At 35.9% G+C, this 11,912-nt stretch overlaps 2 protein-coding genes across 7 annotated transcripts; one reads left to right on the forward strand and one right to left on the reverse strand.

The window, feature by feature from the left end:
- Nucleotides 1–451: 451 nt before the first annotated feature.
- Nucleotides 452–5,387, forward strand: LOC142610899 (BEL1-like homeodomain protein 1). 5 transcript variants are annotated; one of them, XM_075782877.1, is made up of 8 exons: nt 452–755; nt 1,030–1,141; nt 1,327–1,376; nt 1,794–1,923; nt 2,145–3,014; nt 3,385–3,758; nt 4,088–4,148; nt 4,236–5,387. In XM_075782877.1, exons 5-8 carry the CDS (start codon nt 2,181–2,183, stop codon nt 5,076–5,078), a joined length of 2,112 nt encoding a protein of 703 aa, XP_075638992.1. In that variant the 5' UTR covers nt 452–755; nt 1,030–1,141; nt 1,327–1,376; nt 1,794–1,923; nt 2,145–2,180; the 3' UTR covers nt 5,079–5,387. The 5 variants fall into 5 exon arrangements, with proteins under 5 accessions (XP_075638992.1, XP_075638993.1, XP_075638991.1 ...); XM_075782878.1 differs by lacking the exon at nt 1,030–1,141 and having other exon boundaries at nt 476–755; XM_075782876.1 differs by lacking the exon at nt 452–755 and having other exon boundaries at nt 799–1,141.
- Nucleotides 5,388–7,195: 1,808 nt separating this feature from the next.
- On the reverse strand, nt 7,196–11,608 carry LOC142609488 (BTB/POZ domain-containing protein At3g05675). Of its 2 annotated transcripts, none has more exons than XM_075781082.1 (3): nt 11,502–11,608; nt 9,917–9,980; nt 7,196–8,806 (listed from the first exon to the last, which is right to left on the reverse strand). In XM_075781082.1, exons 2-3 carry the CDS (start codon nt 9,926–9,928, stop codon nt 7,496–7,498), a joined length of 1,323 nt encoding a protein of 440 aa, XP_075637197.1. In that variant the 5' UTR covers nt 9,929–9,980; nt 11,502–11,608; the 3' UTR covers nt 7,196–7,495. The 2 variants fall into 2 exon arrangements, with proteins under 2 accessions (XP_075637197.1, XP_075637196.1); XM_075781081.1 differs by having other exon boundaries at nt 9,917–9,999; nt 11,502–11,589.
- Nucleotides 11,609–11,912: the final 304 nt, after the last annotated feature.

An 11,912-nucleotide genomic window follows, 5' to 3' on the forward strand; every position in this document is an offset into this window, starting at 1 on the left:
AAGGTAAAATATAAGACACATAAAGATTAATAGAGCATAAAATGAAGCATTATTAATGGGATAGAATATTTTTATTTGCAAACACGCGTTTAATCGACATGCACGAATTGTTGATGTTTATTAAATTGGATTATTTTTTTTTTTTAGCAAATACAGATATTTAAATTTTACTACGTATGACATTTAGGTATAAGAATTAGCAAAATACAAAATGTTTTCTTTTTATATTATAAATATATACAGTCGAAAATATAACTTTTTAAGCATTAAAGTGGGTGTTATGGTGGTTGGTTCTGTGTTCCTTAGGAATTTAATTGCTTTATCTTCAAACTCTGGCATCCAACCACAAGAAATATATAAAAAAGTTGATAAGAAAAAAACAAAAATATGAAAAGGACAAGAAGATATTTAATATTTAATTGAACAATAGGACCCTCCTCACCTCCCTCTTGTTCTTCATCATCTTCTCCTTCAATTTTTTTTTATAAAAAAATAAATAAAAATTAAGCTCTGCTAGCTAGAAGTAGACGTTTCCTCGTTTTTCAGCTGTTTGTATCTTTCTGACACACTTTGAAATTGCATTTTCATTATATTTTATTTGTTCATTATAAACACACAGACACATCTCTCTCTGTAAAAAAAAAAAAAAAAGTTCTTTTGTTGCTCATCAAAGGGTGCTTGGCTGCATCAAATGATTTGAAAAGGGAAAGGGTCAAATCAAGAGGAAGTTCTCACTTGTTTTGATCTATTCGCAGGTACTTCACTCAAAAGCACATAAAAGAGAGAGAGAAGAGTACCATGTATAAACCCAATTTTTTTTTTTTTTTTTTTAATTTTAAAACTTTAACTTCCTTTTCAAATAACCTGCAAAACAATTAATTTAATTTTTGTTTTTTAATTTTTTTAATTTTTTATTTTTCATAAGAATGATCATAAATGTGTGGATAATGAAGTGAATAAAGATGGGTATCTTTTTCTCAGCCTTTTTAACTCAATCTCTCTCTTCACTGCTTTTTCTGCCCTTTTCAGTTGGAGAGAGTTGCAGAGAGATTTGAGGCTGACAGAGGGCTTTCCTCTTATATGTGAAGAGACTGATAAAAATCCTATAGGTATCGAATAGATCATACATATATAGACTCAGGTTGGTGTAGTGCTATTGTTTTTGATGTATCTATCCTCTTCTATTATCCCTCAATTCTAAATAGCCATAACTGTTTTGGTCTATATAACTCTCTCTCTCTCTCTCTCTCTCTCACTCTCTCTCTCAAATTGTGATGTGTTCTAAGTGGGTAGTCATTGTAAGCCAAATTCTTCTTTCCTTTGCAGTGCAGAGATGATCATGAAGCACGTGCACACTCGGATTTTCGTCACACCAGGTACCAATATTATTAACTAATACTCTAATCGATTCCTTCTCTTTCTATCTCTCTCTCTCTCTCTCCATCAATTTCTTTACCTCTTTTATCTCTCTCCTTTCCCTTTCTTTCCATATATAAAGCCAAAGATAGCTGCATATTTTACTCCCTCTTCTTTCTTCTTCTCCTCCTCCTCCTACTATTTAAACTTCTTGAGAAAGATCATATAAAAAGTGGTTCTTTTAAGCTATAGCTCAACTGTCACTTCATTCTCTTGTAATTATTGGTTGAAGAGTGATGCTTTAGATTCAAAGACCAACCTGGATAGATCAGAATTATGATAGTTACATGCTATAGAATGATGGGTTTGTGCACAAACTTGTTTCAACATCATAACCTCAATAAATTTATGGTCTTTTTGCCTCTTGATTTCACCAGGAATATTTGTCTGAAAAAGAAGACCTTCAGAGACTCCAACATAGTAGTCCTATTCATCCATTCCAGACAGCTTTGTTTCATGGGTTGACAGAGACTCTCTCTCTCTCTCTGACCCTCCCATACTCATAAGGTACAACAATAACAACAACAAACTCATTCACTCACTGACTCACTCTCTCTGTCTCTCTCTTTTGCATGTAAAAGGTTGAAAAAAGAGTTACTTTGTGACTATGTTCGTGTATGTGAATGTTTTTTGTTTTTGTTTATGTCTTTGTTTTGTGTTGGTTACATGATATATATATATATACCTAGATGTTGAAGGTTAACTAACGTGGTCTCTTTTCATTGAAGTAAACCCACAAAAACACACATCTTTTCCAAGAAACGATGGCGACGTACTTTCATGGCAATTCTGAAATCCAAGCAGCCGACGGGTTACAAACCCTGGTGCTCATGAACCGAGGCTATGTACAATACTCTGACACTCCACCCCCGCCACCGCAGTCACAATCCAACAACTTTGTATTTCTAAACTCAGCTGCGGCTGCTGCTGCCGCGAATTCCTTGAATCTGCCTCACGCGCCGCCTCCCCACACCCAGCAATTCGTCGGCATCCCACTTTCCAACGCGGGTTCCGCTGGGGACCCCGCTTCCCAATCCATGCACGCAGCACACCACGAGTTCTCTGCCTTGCATGGCTTCGCCCCGCGTATGCAGTACAACCTTTGGAACTCAATTGACCCCAACACGGCGGCGCGTGAGACCCCACGCGCGCAGCAGGGACTGTCTTTGAGTCTCTCTTCGCAGCAACCGACTGGTGGGGGATATGGGTCTTTCCGGTCTGACCGGGATGTTCCACCGCAGGCTCAAGGGCCCGCCATTTCCGGGGAGGAGCATATGCGGGTTTCGGCCGGCGGGTCGCCTTCTTCAGCTTCCGGGGTCACTAATGGTGTCTCGGGTATTCAGAGTGTGTTGCTGAGCTCTAAGTACCTGAAGGCTGCTCAAGACCTTCTTGATGAGGTTGTGAATGTTGGGAATGGAATTAAGAGTGAGATATCAAAGAAGGTCAATGGAAAGGTAATTGGAGAATCATCAGTGGCGGTGAGCGGTGACGGCTCAGTTGGCGGTGAAGGGAGCGGTAAGCGGGCCGCCGAGCTATCCACGGCCGAGAGGCAGGAAATTCAGATGAAGAAGGCAAAGCTTATTAACATGCTTGATGAGGTATGGCTGTAATAGTATGGTTTTGTAAATAGTCTCTTGTATATATATGTGTGTGTGTCTGTGTGTTGTGTTTATTATTTCTATTAGTTTAGTTGAAATATATTTTTGAAGTAAAAAGCTTTTGATCAAAGGGAATCGGGTTTGAAATTTTGTCCACTGTTTTTTCATTGAGTTTTTTATTTTGAGTCTCAGCATTGAGAGAATTTCATAGTTGGATTATTTTAAGAAGAAATGTTTTAGTTGTCAGATTGGTGACATCTATACTTTTTGGAGTATAAAGTTCTGAAAGGATTTCAAAGTAATTGAATTTTGATACCAATATATAATTCACTAATCATTTTTACTTTGGTTTATGTTTTGTTATGTGAAGGTGGACCAAAGGTACAGGCAGTACCACCACCAGATGCAGATTGTGATTTCCTCATTTGAACAAGCAGCTGGATTAGGCTCAGCTAGAACATACACAGCCCTTGCTCTACAGACGATCTCAAAGCAGTTTCGGTGTTTGAAAGATGCAATAACTGGTCAAATTAGAGCTGCAAATAAGAGCTTAGGTGAAGAAGATTGCCTAGGAGGGAAGATTGAAGGTTCAAGACTCAAATATGTTGATCACCATCTTAGACAACAACGAGCTCTCCAACAGCTGGGAATGATCCAACACAATGCTTGGAGACCCCAGAGAGGATTGCCTGAAAGATCAGTTTCTGTTCTTCGTGCTTGGCTTTTTGACCACTTTCTTCACCCGTAAGTATTTCACAACCGTCATAATTTGATAAATTATTAATGGTTCCAAAAGCTTAAATGGATATAAAGTGATGATTAAAGGTTCAAACTCAGGTCATCTGCTTTGATAATATAATAAATTAATATTTTCTCAAAAGCTCAAATTGATAAGACGTGATAAATTTAATCACTTTTGACTATTTTTCTAATAATACAACAAGACTTAGTTTCAAATTTTTTTCTGTCGGCAATACTTTGACAATAATCTTTTGTTAAATTGGTTTCTTCACATTCCAAACATTCAATAGTTTTATTGACATTTTTTTAAATGTTGAATTTGGATTTTTCAGATATCCTAAGGATTCAGATAAGCACATGCTTGCAAAGCAGACTGGGCTTACTAGGAGCCAGGTACTATATTAAAGTCTTTGTATTTCTTTATAGCTGGTTTCATTGGTTTATGGAAATTTGATGCTGAAAAGCTTTGTGATTATGCAGGTGTCTAATTGGTTCATCAATGCTCGTGTTCGTCTTTGGAAGCCAATGGTGGAGGAGATGTATTTGGAGGAACTCAAGGAGCAAGAGCAGAATGGATCAGAGGACAAAACAAGCAAGAGCAATGATGATTCAGCATCAAAGTCCAGTGCTCCACAAGAGAAAAGTTCTGCAACTGAAAACCAAACCAGAAGTTTCAATTCCAAACAAGAGAATTCTACAAACCAGAATGGTGCTGCAATTCCAATTTCCAAAGCCTCAACATCTCCGGTCGGAGGAAATATGAGGAACCACTCTGGATTCTCTCTCATTGGATCATCAGAATTGGAAGGAATCACACAAGGAAGTCCCAAGAAACCAAGGAGCAATGACATGCTGCATTCTCCAAATAGTGTCCCATCAATAAACATGGATGTCAACATGGATATCAAGCCCAATGAGGCAAATAATGAGCAAGTTTCTATGAAATTTGGTGATGAAAGGCAGAGCAGAGATGGCTACTCATTCATGGGCAGCCAAACCAACTTCATTGGAGGTTTTGGGCAATACCCAATTGGGGAAATAGGAAGGTTTGATGCTGAGCAATTTGCACCAAGGTTTTCAGGCAATGGAGTTTCTCTCACTCTTGGTCTCCCCCACTGTGAAAACCTCTCCTTGTCTGGAACCCATCACACATTTCTCCCTAATCAAAGCATTCAATTGGGAAGAAGAGTAGACATTGGTGAACCAAACGAGTTTGGTGCCATAAACACTTCCACCCCTCACTCTTCAGCTGCATATGAGAGCATCAACATTCAGAACCCAAAGAGGTTTGCTGCACAATTGTTGCCAGACTTTGTGGCTTAAACAGGAGCATGAAGAAATGAGATAGATGATACTATGGGTTCAGGGTATGTTTCATAATTCATTTCTATTCCCTATAATACTAGGGGAGAATGGAAACTGCATGGTAGTGTAAAGAAAGAAGAAAATTTACTTAGTATAGGTTTTATACTTTTGCATAGAACCATTTGCGTTCTTAGACAGCTTAGGATTTCAGAGCATATGGTTGAGGATTGTATATTATTTTTGTAAGTTTTGAAGATGGGATAGATGGATTGTTGTCATAAAAATTAGTAATCTGGGGTATACCAATAATTTTAATGATTTTAAGTATATGCTAGTGTGATGATTGTATATTCCATCAAATGAAGGAAAAGTAGAGGTAACTCTACTCTACCAATCAATTCATGCAAATGCATTAAAAATTTCCTTTCACGTATTCAAGCTTGAACAATACATGAATTGAAATATGGCTTCTTTCTCTCCTATAAGGACATCATATCCAATCATTGCTGGTTTTCCTTCAACTTTAATGAGGTCTTCACTAGTAAAATATCATGTGATAAAGTAACTATTACTTGTACTCAAATGCTTAGACTTGACACAATTTAAATATACACACACGCATCCCACCAAGTAAAATGCAATATGCAGATACGTTCATACATACTGCTACTAAAAATAATCATTATTCTCATTTTAGAATCCAGTTTTTAAAGTTCTTTTATTTATTTAAATTTTGTAATTTAAATTGCAGTATTTAAATGGCATAGAAATTGGATAAAATTTTATATTGGAGAAGCAATCTATTAAAATAATGAAAATGTTTTGGACAAAGCCTATTAACAATTTTTCCAAAATGTGTTAATATCTCCAAGGATGGCTTTCAATTAAACATTGTCAACATGTTGTTTTATAATACATTAACAACCTGCCTATTATCCTGATTCAGGATTCTTTTGCTTATAGTAATTGATCAACAAAATCGTATTTTGATCTAAAAATAAAATACATATTTAAAACAAAAAAGGACAAGAGTAGCCAATCCACTTCTTGCCATGCTGGGGTTAATATTTAATAGACAAAGAAACAGGAAATATAAAAAAGACAATTTATGCTATATATAAAAGACAAATATTTAAGATTGCTTCAAGAGCAAGGATACTGATTATCTTTGTAAGACTTTTAACACTTTACTAATATATAAAAATGATATGAAGAAATTTTCTAGCTAAGCTTCTTTCATATTCTTTTAGCTAGGTGATTAATTGCCTTGGACTACTAAATTTAATAACTTATTTTGACCTAAATTTGGTAGCTTTAGTGGCTTGAGCACAATAAACTAATGATGATGAAACTCATAATTTATAATCATTTCAGAATGCAGAAAGAAGCTTTTCTAATTTTTTTTGTAGCAGATAAGTCTCTATAAGCATTGGTTTGTTCACAATTAGCCAAAAAATAAAAGTAAAGAAAGAGAGAACAAATTAAACACTATATCTTGAAGAATGCCATTTTCATTGCCATTAATTTTATGCTTTTTCAGAAACAATATCTGCCATTTGGATCATAATAGTAGAAGGAAAATACCTGACATTCTCCATAGCAAAATGGACAAAAACAAAACAAATATCTCAATGCTGCACGCTTATTAGGGAACCAGAAATCAGAACCACACAATGGGGCCAATTTGGACAAAAAACACTTGTTCGGAAAAGAGAAGAAGCTAAACAGGCTTTAGCCCAAATAACAGTTTTGGCCCCCTTAGGGATGGTGGATTAAAATTCAGAGGTTCAAATCTCACTGGCTGTGTGAAATAAATTACCATGAGAGCGCGCATGTGCACACATACATACACATAAGAAAATGGCATAAGAAATTATTTGAAAGGTTCAAATTATTTGAAATTCTTTCAACAGTAAAAGAGCAGTCAAGAGTGCTCTGAAACTGAAAAGAGCAAAAAATACAAGTCAATTAACTCGACCAATCCAGTATTTCAATCTTCATTAGTTATCCTTAAAAAATAAACATGCCAAGGACCTCATGCTCATTCACCATAGAATAATAGCATATGCTGATATCCATTAAGTGTACAATCATCGCATGCTGATATATTTTCATCCTTACAATCAAAACCATTCTAAGTAAATTTCATACTATGATTTCAGTAACTCCACAAAATCAACAACTTAACAATTACAATTTTTACTTGTAAACAAGATCTACATATGATTTACAATACCCTAAAAATCAAAAAGTGCAATTATACATTGAACAAGGAATTCAAAGCAGGTGCCCCTAATTTAGACACTCCCCCCCCTTTAGCAACAGTTTCCTTCTAAATCATTTTCTCATCTATGTAAGGATTTTCTTCTTTCTAGATGCTTTTGATTACTAGAAGGGTACACAACTCAATGCCCTAACAAAAATATGCAAAAAGGTCAAAGTGTTTTGGTTATACCATTGTTGCCACTGACCAATGATAGTCTTCTCTTGGCAACCTTGGATCTATAACACCACACCTCAAATGCCTCTGTCAGGTCGGGATAGCAAATATGTTCATTTCCTAACCATTCGTTTAAAATCTCTGCTTGGTCCTTGGATGGCAATGCAAGAATTATTGAAACAAATGTGGATTCCAAGGATTGCCACAGCTCACCATCTATTTTGATTGTCATAGCATCGTCACCATTAGTTGTGGCAGAATCAATCACAGGTTTTGTAACTCTCACGAATGGAAGCCACACTTTTACCACATGAAGCCGTTTTGTGGTTGGCAATATAACCGTTCCATACCCTATTGCCTCTAAAACTTTTGCTGCAACTTCAATAATCTTTGACTTTGTCTCAGTAATTTCAGCTGTTGGATTTGCTTGCTCAACAACCTTGACTATCTTATCTGATGCATCAATCCAGTTGTTGACATATTCTTTCATAATTTCTAGCTTATTCAATATCTGACCAGCCCATGACAAATCAGATAGATGGGATTGAAATGACTGCATGACTCTTGCCTCACAAACTGATTCTACAGGTTCACATAACAAAGCTTCTAATATATGACTGAATCTGGCAAACAGTCTCTTTACACATTCTTTCACCTCCAATTTTATCTCCTCATCAGCAGTTAATAGAGGGGCATCATCATCTTCAGTTAGCATGTACTCAAGCTGCTCCTGGGCTGAAGATTTAAGATCATTCATGGATGGAGGAGGGGATGATGTGGCAAATCGAATGGTTGAGAGAAATATCCCCATTATAGCTGATGGATTGACAGGTTGGAGACGGGCAAGAATGGGCTCTGCTTGTGATCCCATATGTGGTATGATTCTTAGAATTTCCTCCTCCTCAGCCTCTTCCCAAGGGACAGCTTCCAAATAGTTCACACAAGCAGTAACAATTTGTGGACAACCAAGCTCAACAGCCACCTGGAGTATACCAAGGGCGTTTCGAACACCATGCCACATGTCATCCACTGAGCCATCTATGACATCATAGAGAAGGCGTAGAACATTGACATGGTAGTCAAAGTTAGATTCAAGACAATAAACGTCAACACAGTTGCGTGAGTCAAGGATTTGACATGTTGGCCAATTCTCAGAGAGGCGGTCAGCAAAATACTTGCTTTTTTGTGTTAATATGAGGGCGTGACAGTATATCCATTCATCTCGGCCATCCTGCGTTCGTAGTCTCACAACCACATCACTGGTTGATCGGTCATCAATTCTGCTAGAAACCTGTGTTTCATTACACTGAAAGCAAGGAAAGATATGAGGTACAGAAAAAAGATGGGGCAACTAAAAGTCTAAAAGAGCTAGTGGGCAAAAATTGAGGCTAAAAGAAATTTTTAGAATGCTTAAGATTACATGACCTTGGCAAGTTTAATTCCAAATGGTTGTATCAAATACAAAACAAAGAAGCATTCATAAGGATTGTTTGAGGTACCGGACAATACCACTTCACAGTAGAATATAAAGAAAGAAAAAAGAAAAACCAATTGACAGTGCCAAACAACAGTGAGAGTGTCATTGTGTACATACAACCAAGACCTAAAGAGAACAGCACAATGCACTGTTATAAAAACGGATTGGACTGGGTGGTCCAAGTGGTTCAACTGTGAACTAGGAGCTCAGCCGATTCTATAAAATCTCAAAACCGGACAACTTAAAAATACACTGCAGTTGAACCTTCTGACCAAGAAACCATTCACAAGTACAGTGGGCCTTCTAGGAATAATTATTCGCCCAAGATTCAATCAAGACCTGGAGCTCAATGACATGTCTACGAGATGTTTGTGGCAGTGATTCCAAGGCATGACCGACCTGAGATTGATCAGAATACATGGTACCAAACGAGAGGGAGAAATACAAGCTTGTTGACTTGGAGTGAAAGTGGCACAAACTGCCCTAGTAGAAAGAGAGTGTAAAAGGGGACCCAAAAGAAAGTGAATATGAATGATTCAGAAGAAAATATAAGGATCTATCTGTTTCATTCTCCTAAGTTTAATACCAGAAGAATTGGATCAGATCAACAAATCACAAGCCAGTCAACAAGTTTAAAGAAACCAACCACTAAAATTTATCCCAAGGATGAGAAGGTCTTTGCTCAGTTGGCCTTCCTCAAAGATTTTGATTGCCAAATTTTGCATTTGACTATGGTGATGTTTGCCTTGCTAAACAGGCAGAGTTGTTGACATATAAATCAACGGTCCAATTTCAAAACCTTGAACCTCTCACTTTTTTGGTTCTTTTTCCAGTCTAGTTTTAAAACCACAGTACAATGTTTGATTAATGGAAACAACAAAGTGTCAAAATTAAAATACAATATAAATTAAAAATTAAGACGCAAATGGAAAAACTTACAGGGGACTCCATTGAAGCAATGGGCACCAAAGAGTGTATCTTTTAAGAATTAACATTATAACACCTGTACCGTGAAGAAAAATCTACATGAAAAAAGCAATGTGAATGTATAAATACATACATATGATTGGCAAAAGTAATAGCACCAGAACTACAAGACACTTCAAATCTTGTAGTAATTGTTACTAATACATACCATAAACTATTTATTGCAAATAGGATCATACATCAAACTACATTTCACATGAGTGACCCAAAAGAAAGTCACATAAAAATCTCTTCAATTGTCAAACTCTTACTGTATTATCTATTTTTTCAACTGGTAAATACTTATAGGAGGTTTTACTAGATTTCAAATATAACCGTAACATAAAGTAAGCAAAGTAAGAACTCAGGTACATTTTACATATAAATTTTATTGTTCTTAAATTCTTTATTAAGACAATTAGGCTAAAATTTAATGTACACTGTATAGTTATCCATCAAATCCAATAATAATATATAACCATTTGAAGGGGGGAAAATGAAAAGAGAAAGAAAGGCATTAAAACTAAGGACCTAACCTTAGAACTACATGAGCCATGACCCATAAAATAATAAACAATAATCTCCAAGAAATCCCTATGAAGTTCTTCCTGAGATGCCCTATTCAAACTAAGAAATCAGCAGCCCTTTATATATATATATATATAACCTTTTTAAAGAAGAGTCCTTTGAACTCACCTCTAGCCAGTAAAACCTACGGCGACTAACCCCACACACAAGAAACAGATTCCGGGTAATCTGGGGGCCTCCACCATTGGCGGGCTAAGCAATTTATGCTCAGTCAGCAGCTTATTTTTATTTCTTTATATAAATTAAGAAACCATAGCCTTCAAATCTACTTCTCAACTTATAAACTCACAATCTAAAATTAGATTAATTCTCGAATCAATATTCTGTTTTCCTGAGTAACAATTAAGAAAAATTTCCATCTCCTTCAACATGTGATTGCCTATAATTCTCTCTTCACTGACAAAAGAACATTTCTATGAGCCACAGCATCTATAAAAGGAACTAAAGAAAAACAACATATGTAATGTACAGGGAATCTATCACAACCTACACAAGCAAATGGATACACCAAAATCTTCAAATGTATAACACAATTGATTGCATTAATCAAATGGGTGAAGATTTTGACCTTCATTTATAAAACCCAAGTCATCTGTTTTCTTCTAAGTGCAACATTCAACAAGTTTGCTTTTCTTTTCTTTTTTTCCTTCTTTTGTTTTGCCAAATTTCTCATACTTCATATGCAACTCCTTAAAGACATTAATCATAGAAGCAATCACATTTTGGGCCTAGTAAGTAGTATAAAACTAGAAAAGCATGCAATGAGGGAAAAAAAAACCGAGAAACTCATTCATCCTACAATGAAAAACAAGTCCTTTGAAACTAAAAAATCAATCAGAAGCTCAGCTCAAAGTAAACCCAATACAAAGCTACAAAGAATATCCACTTTGTCAAGAACTGAATAAACCAAAAAAGAGAATAAAGATAAGATATTTACATACCCAGTTGGAGGAAAAGCAAGAATCAGTACCTTATTTTTCTTTTCATTTCACTGTTTCCTGAAGAGCTCAAGCTCCTTCGTATTTCGCATCAGCAATCTCTCTCTCTCTCTCTCTCTCTCTCTCTCCCTCTTTGATTGAGGACACTTTTTTTTTTTCTTTGATAACAGAGCTTTTTTTCTTCTGGGCCAGTTGAATTCAGTTTACATAGCCCAATATATAAGCCCATATAAAAAGGCTGCCAATAGTTTGGACTTTGGAGGCAAAACATAAATAGTATTTGTTACATTGGGCTTTTTTAGATTCTGCTTATCAGATTATAGGATTTTTTTTTTTTTTTTTAAGATAGAAATTCTACTTTAGTTTAATATAAGTGTATATGAGTGTGAAACTTCCTCTTAAAAAATTAAACCTCGTCTCTTACCCCCACACTCCATAAACAC

This window comes from Castanea sativa, chromosome 9 (assembly GCF_040712315.1).
Source record: "Castanea sativa cultivar Marrone di Chiusa Pesio chromosome 9, ASM4071231v1".
Taxonomy (NCBI): Eukaryota; Viridiplantae; Streptophyta; class Magnoliopsida; order Fagales; family Fagaceae; genus Castanea; species Castanea sativa.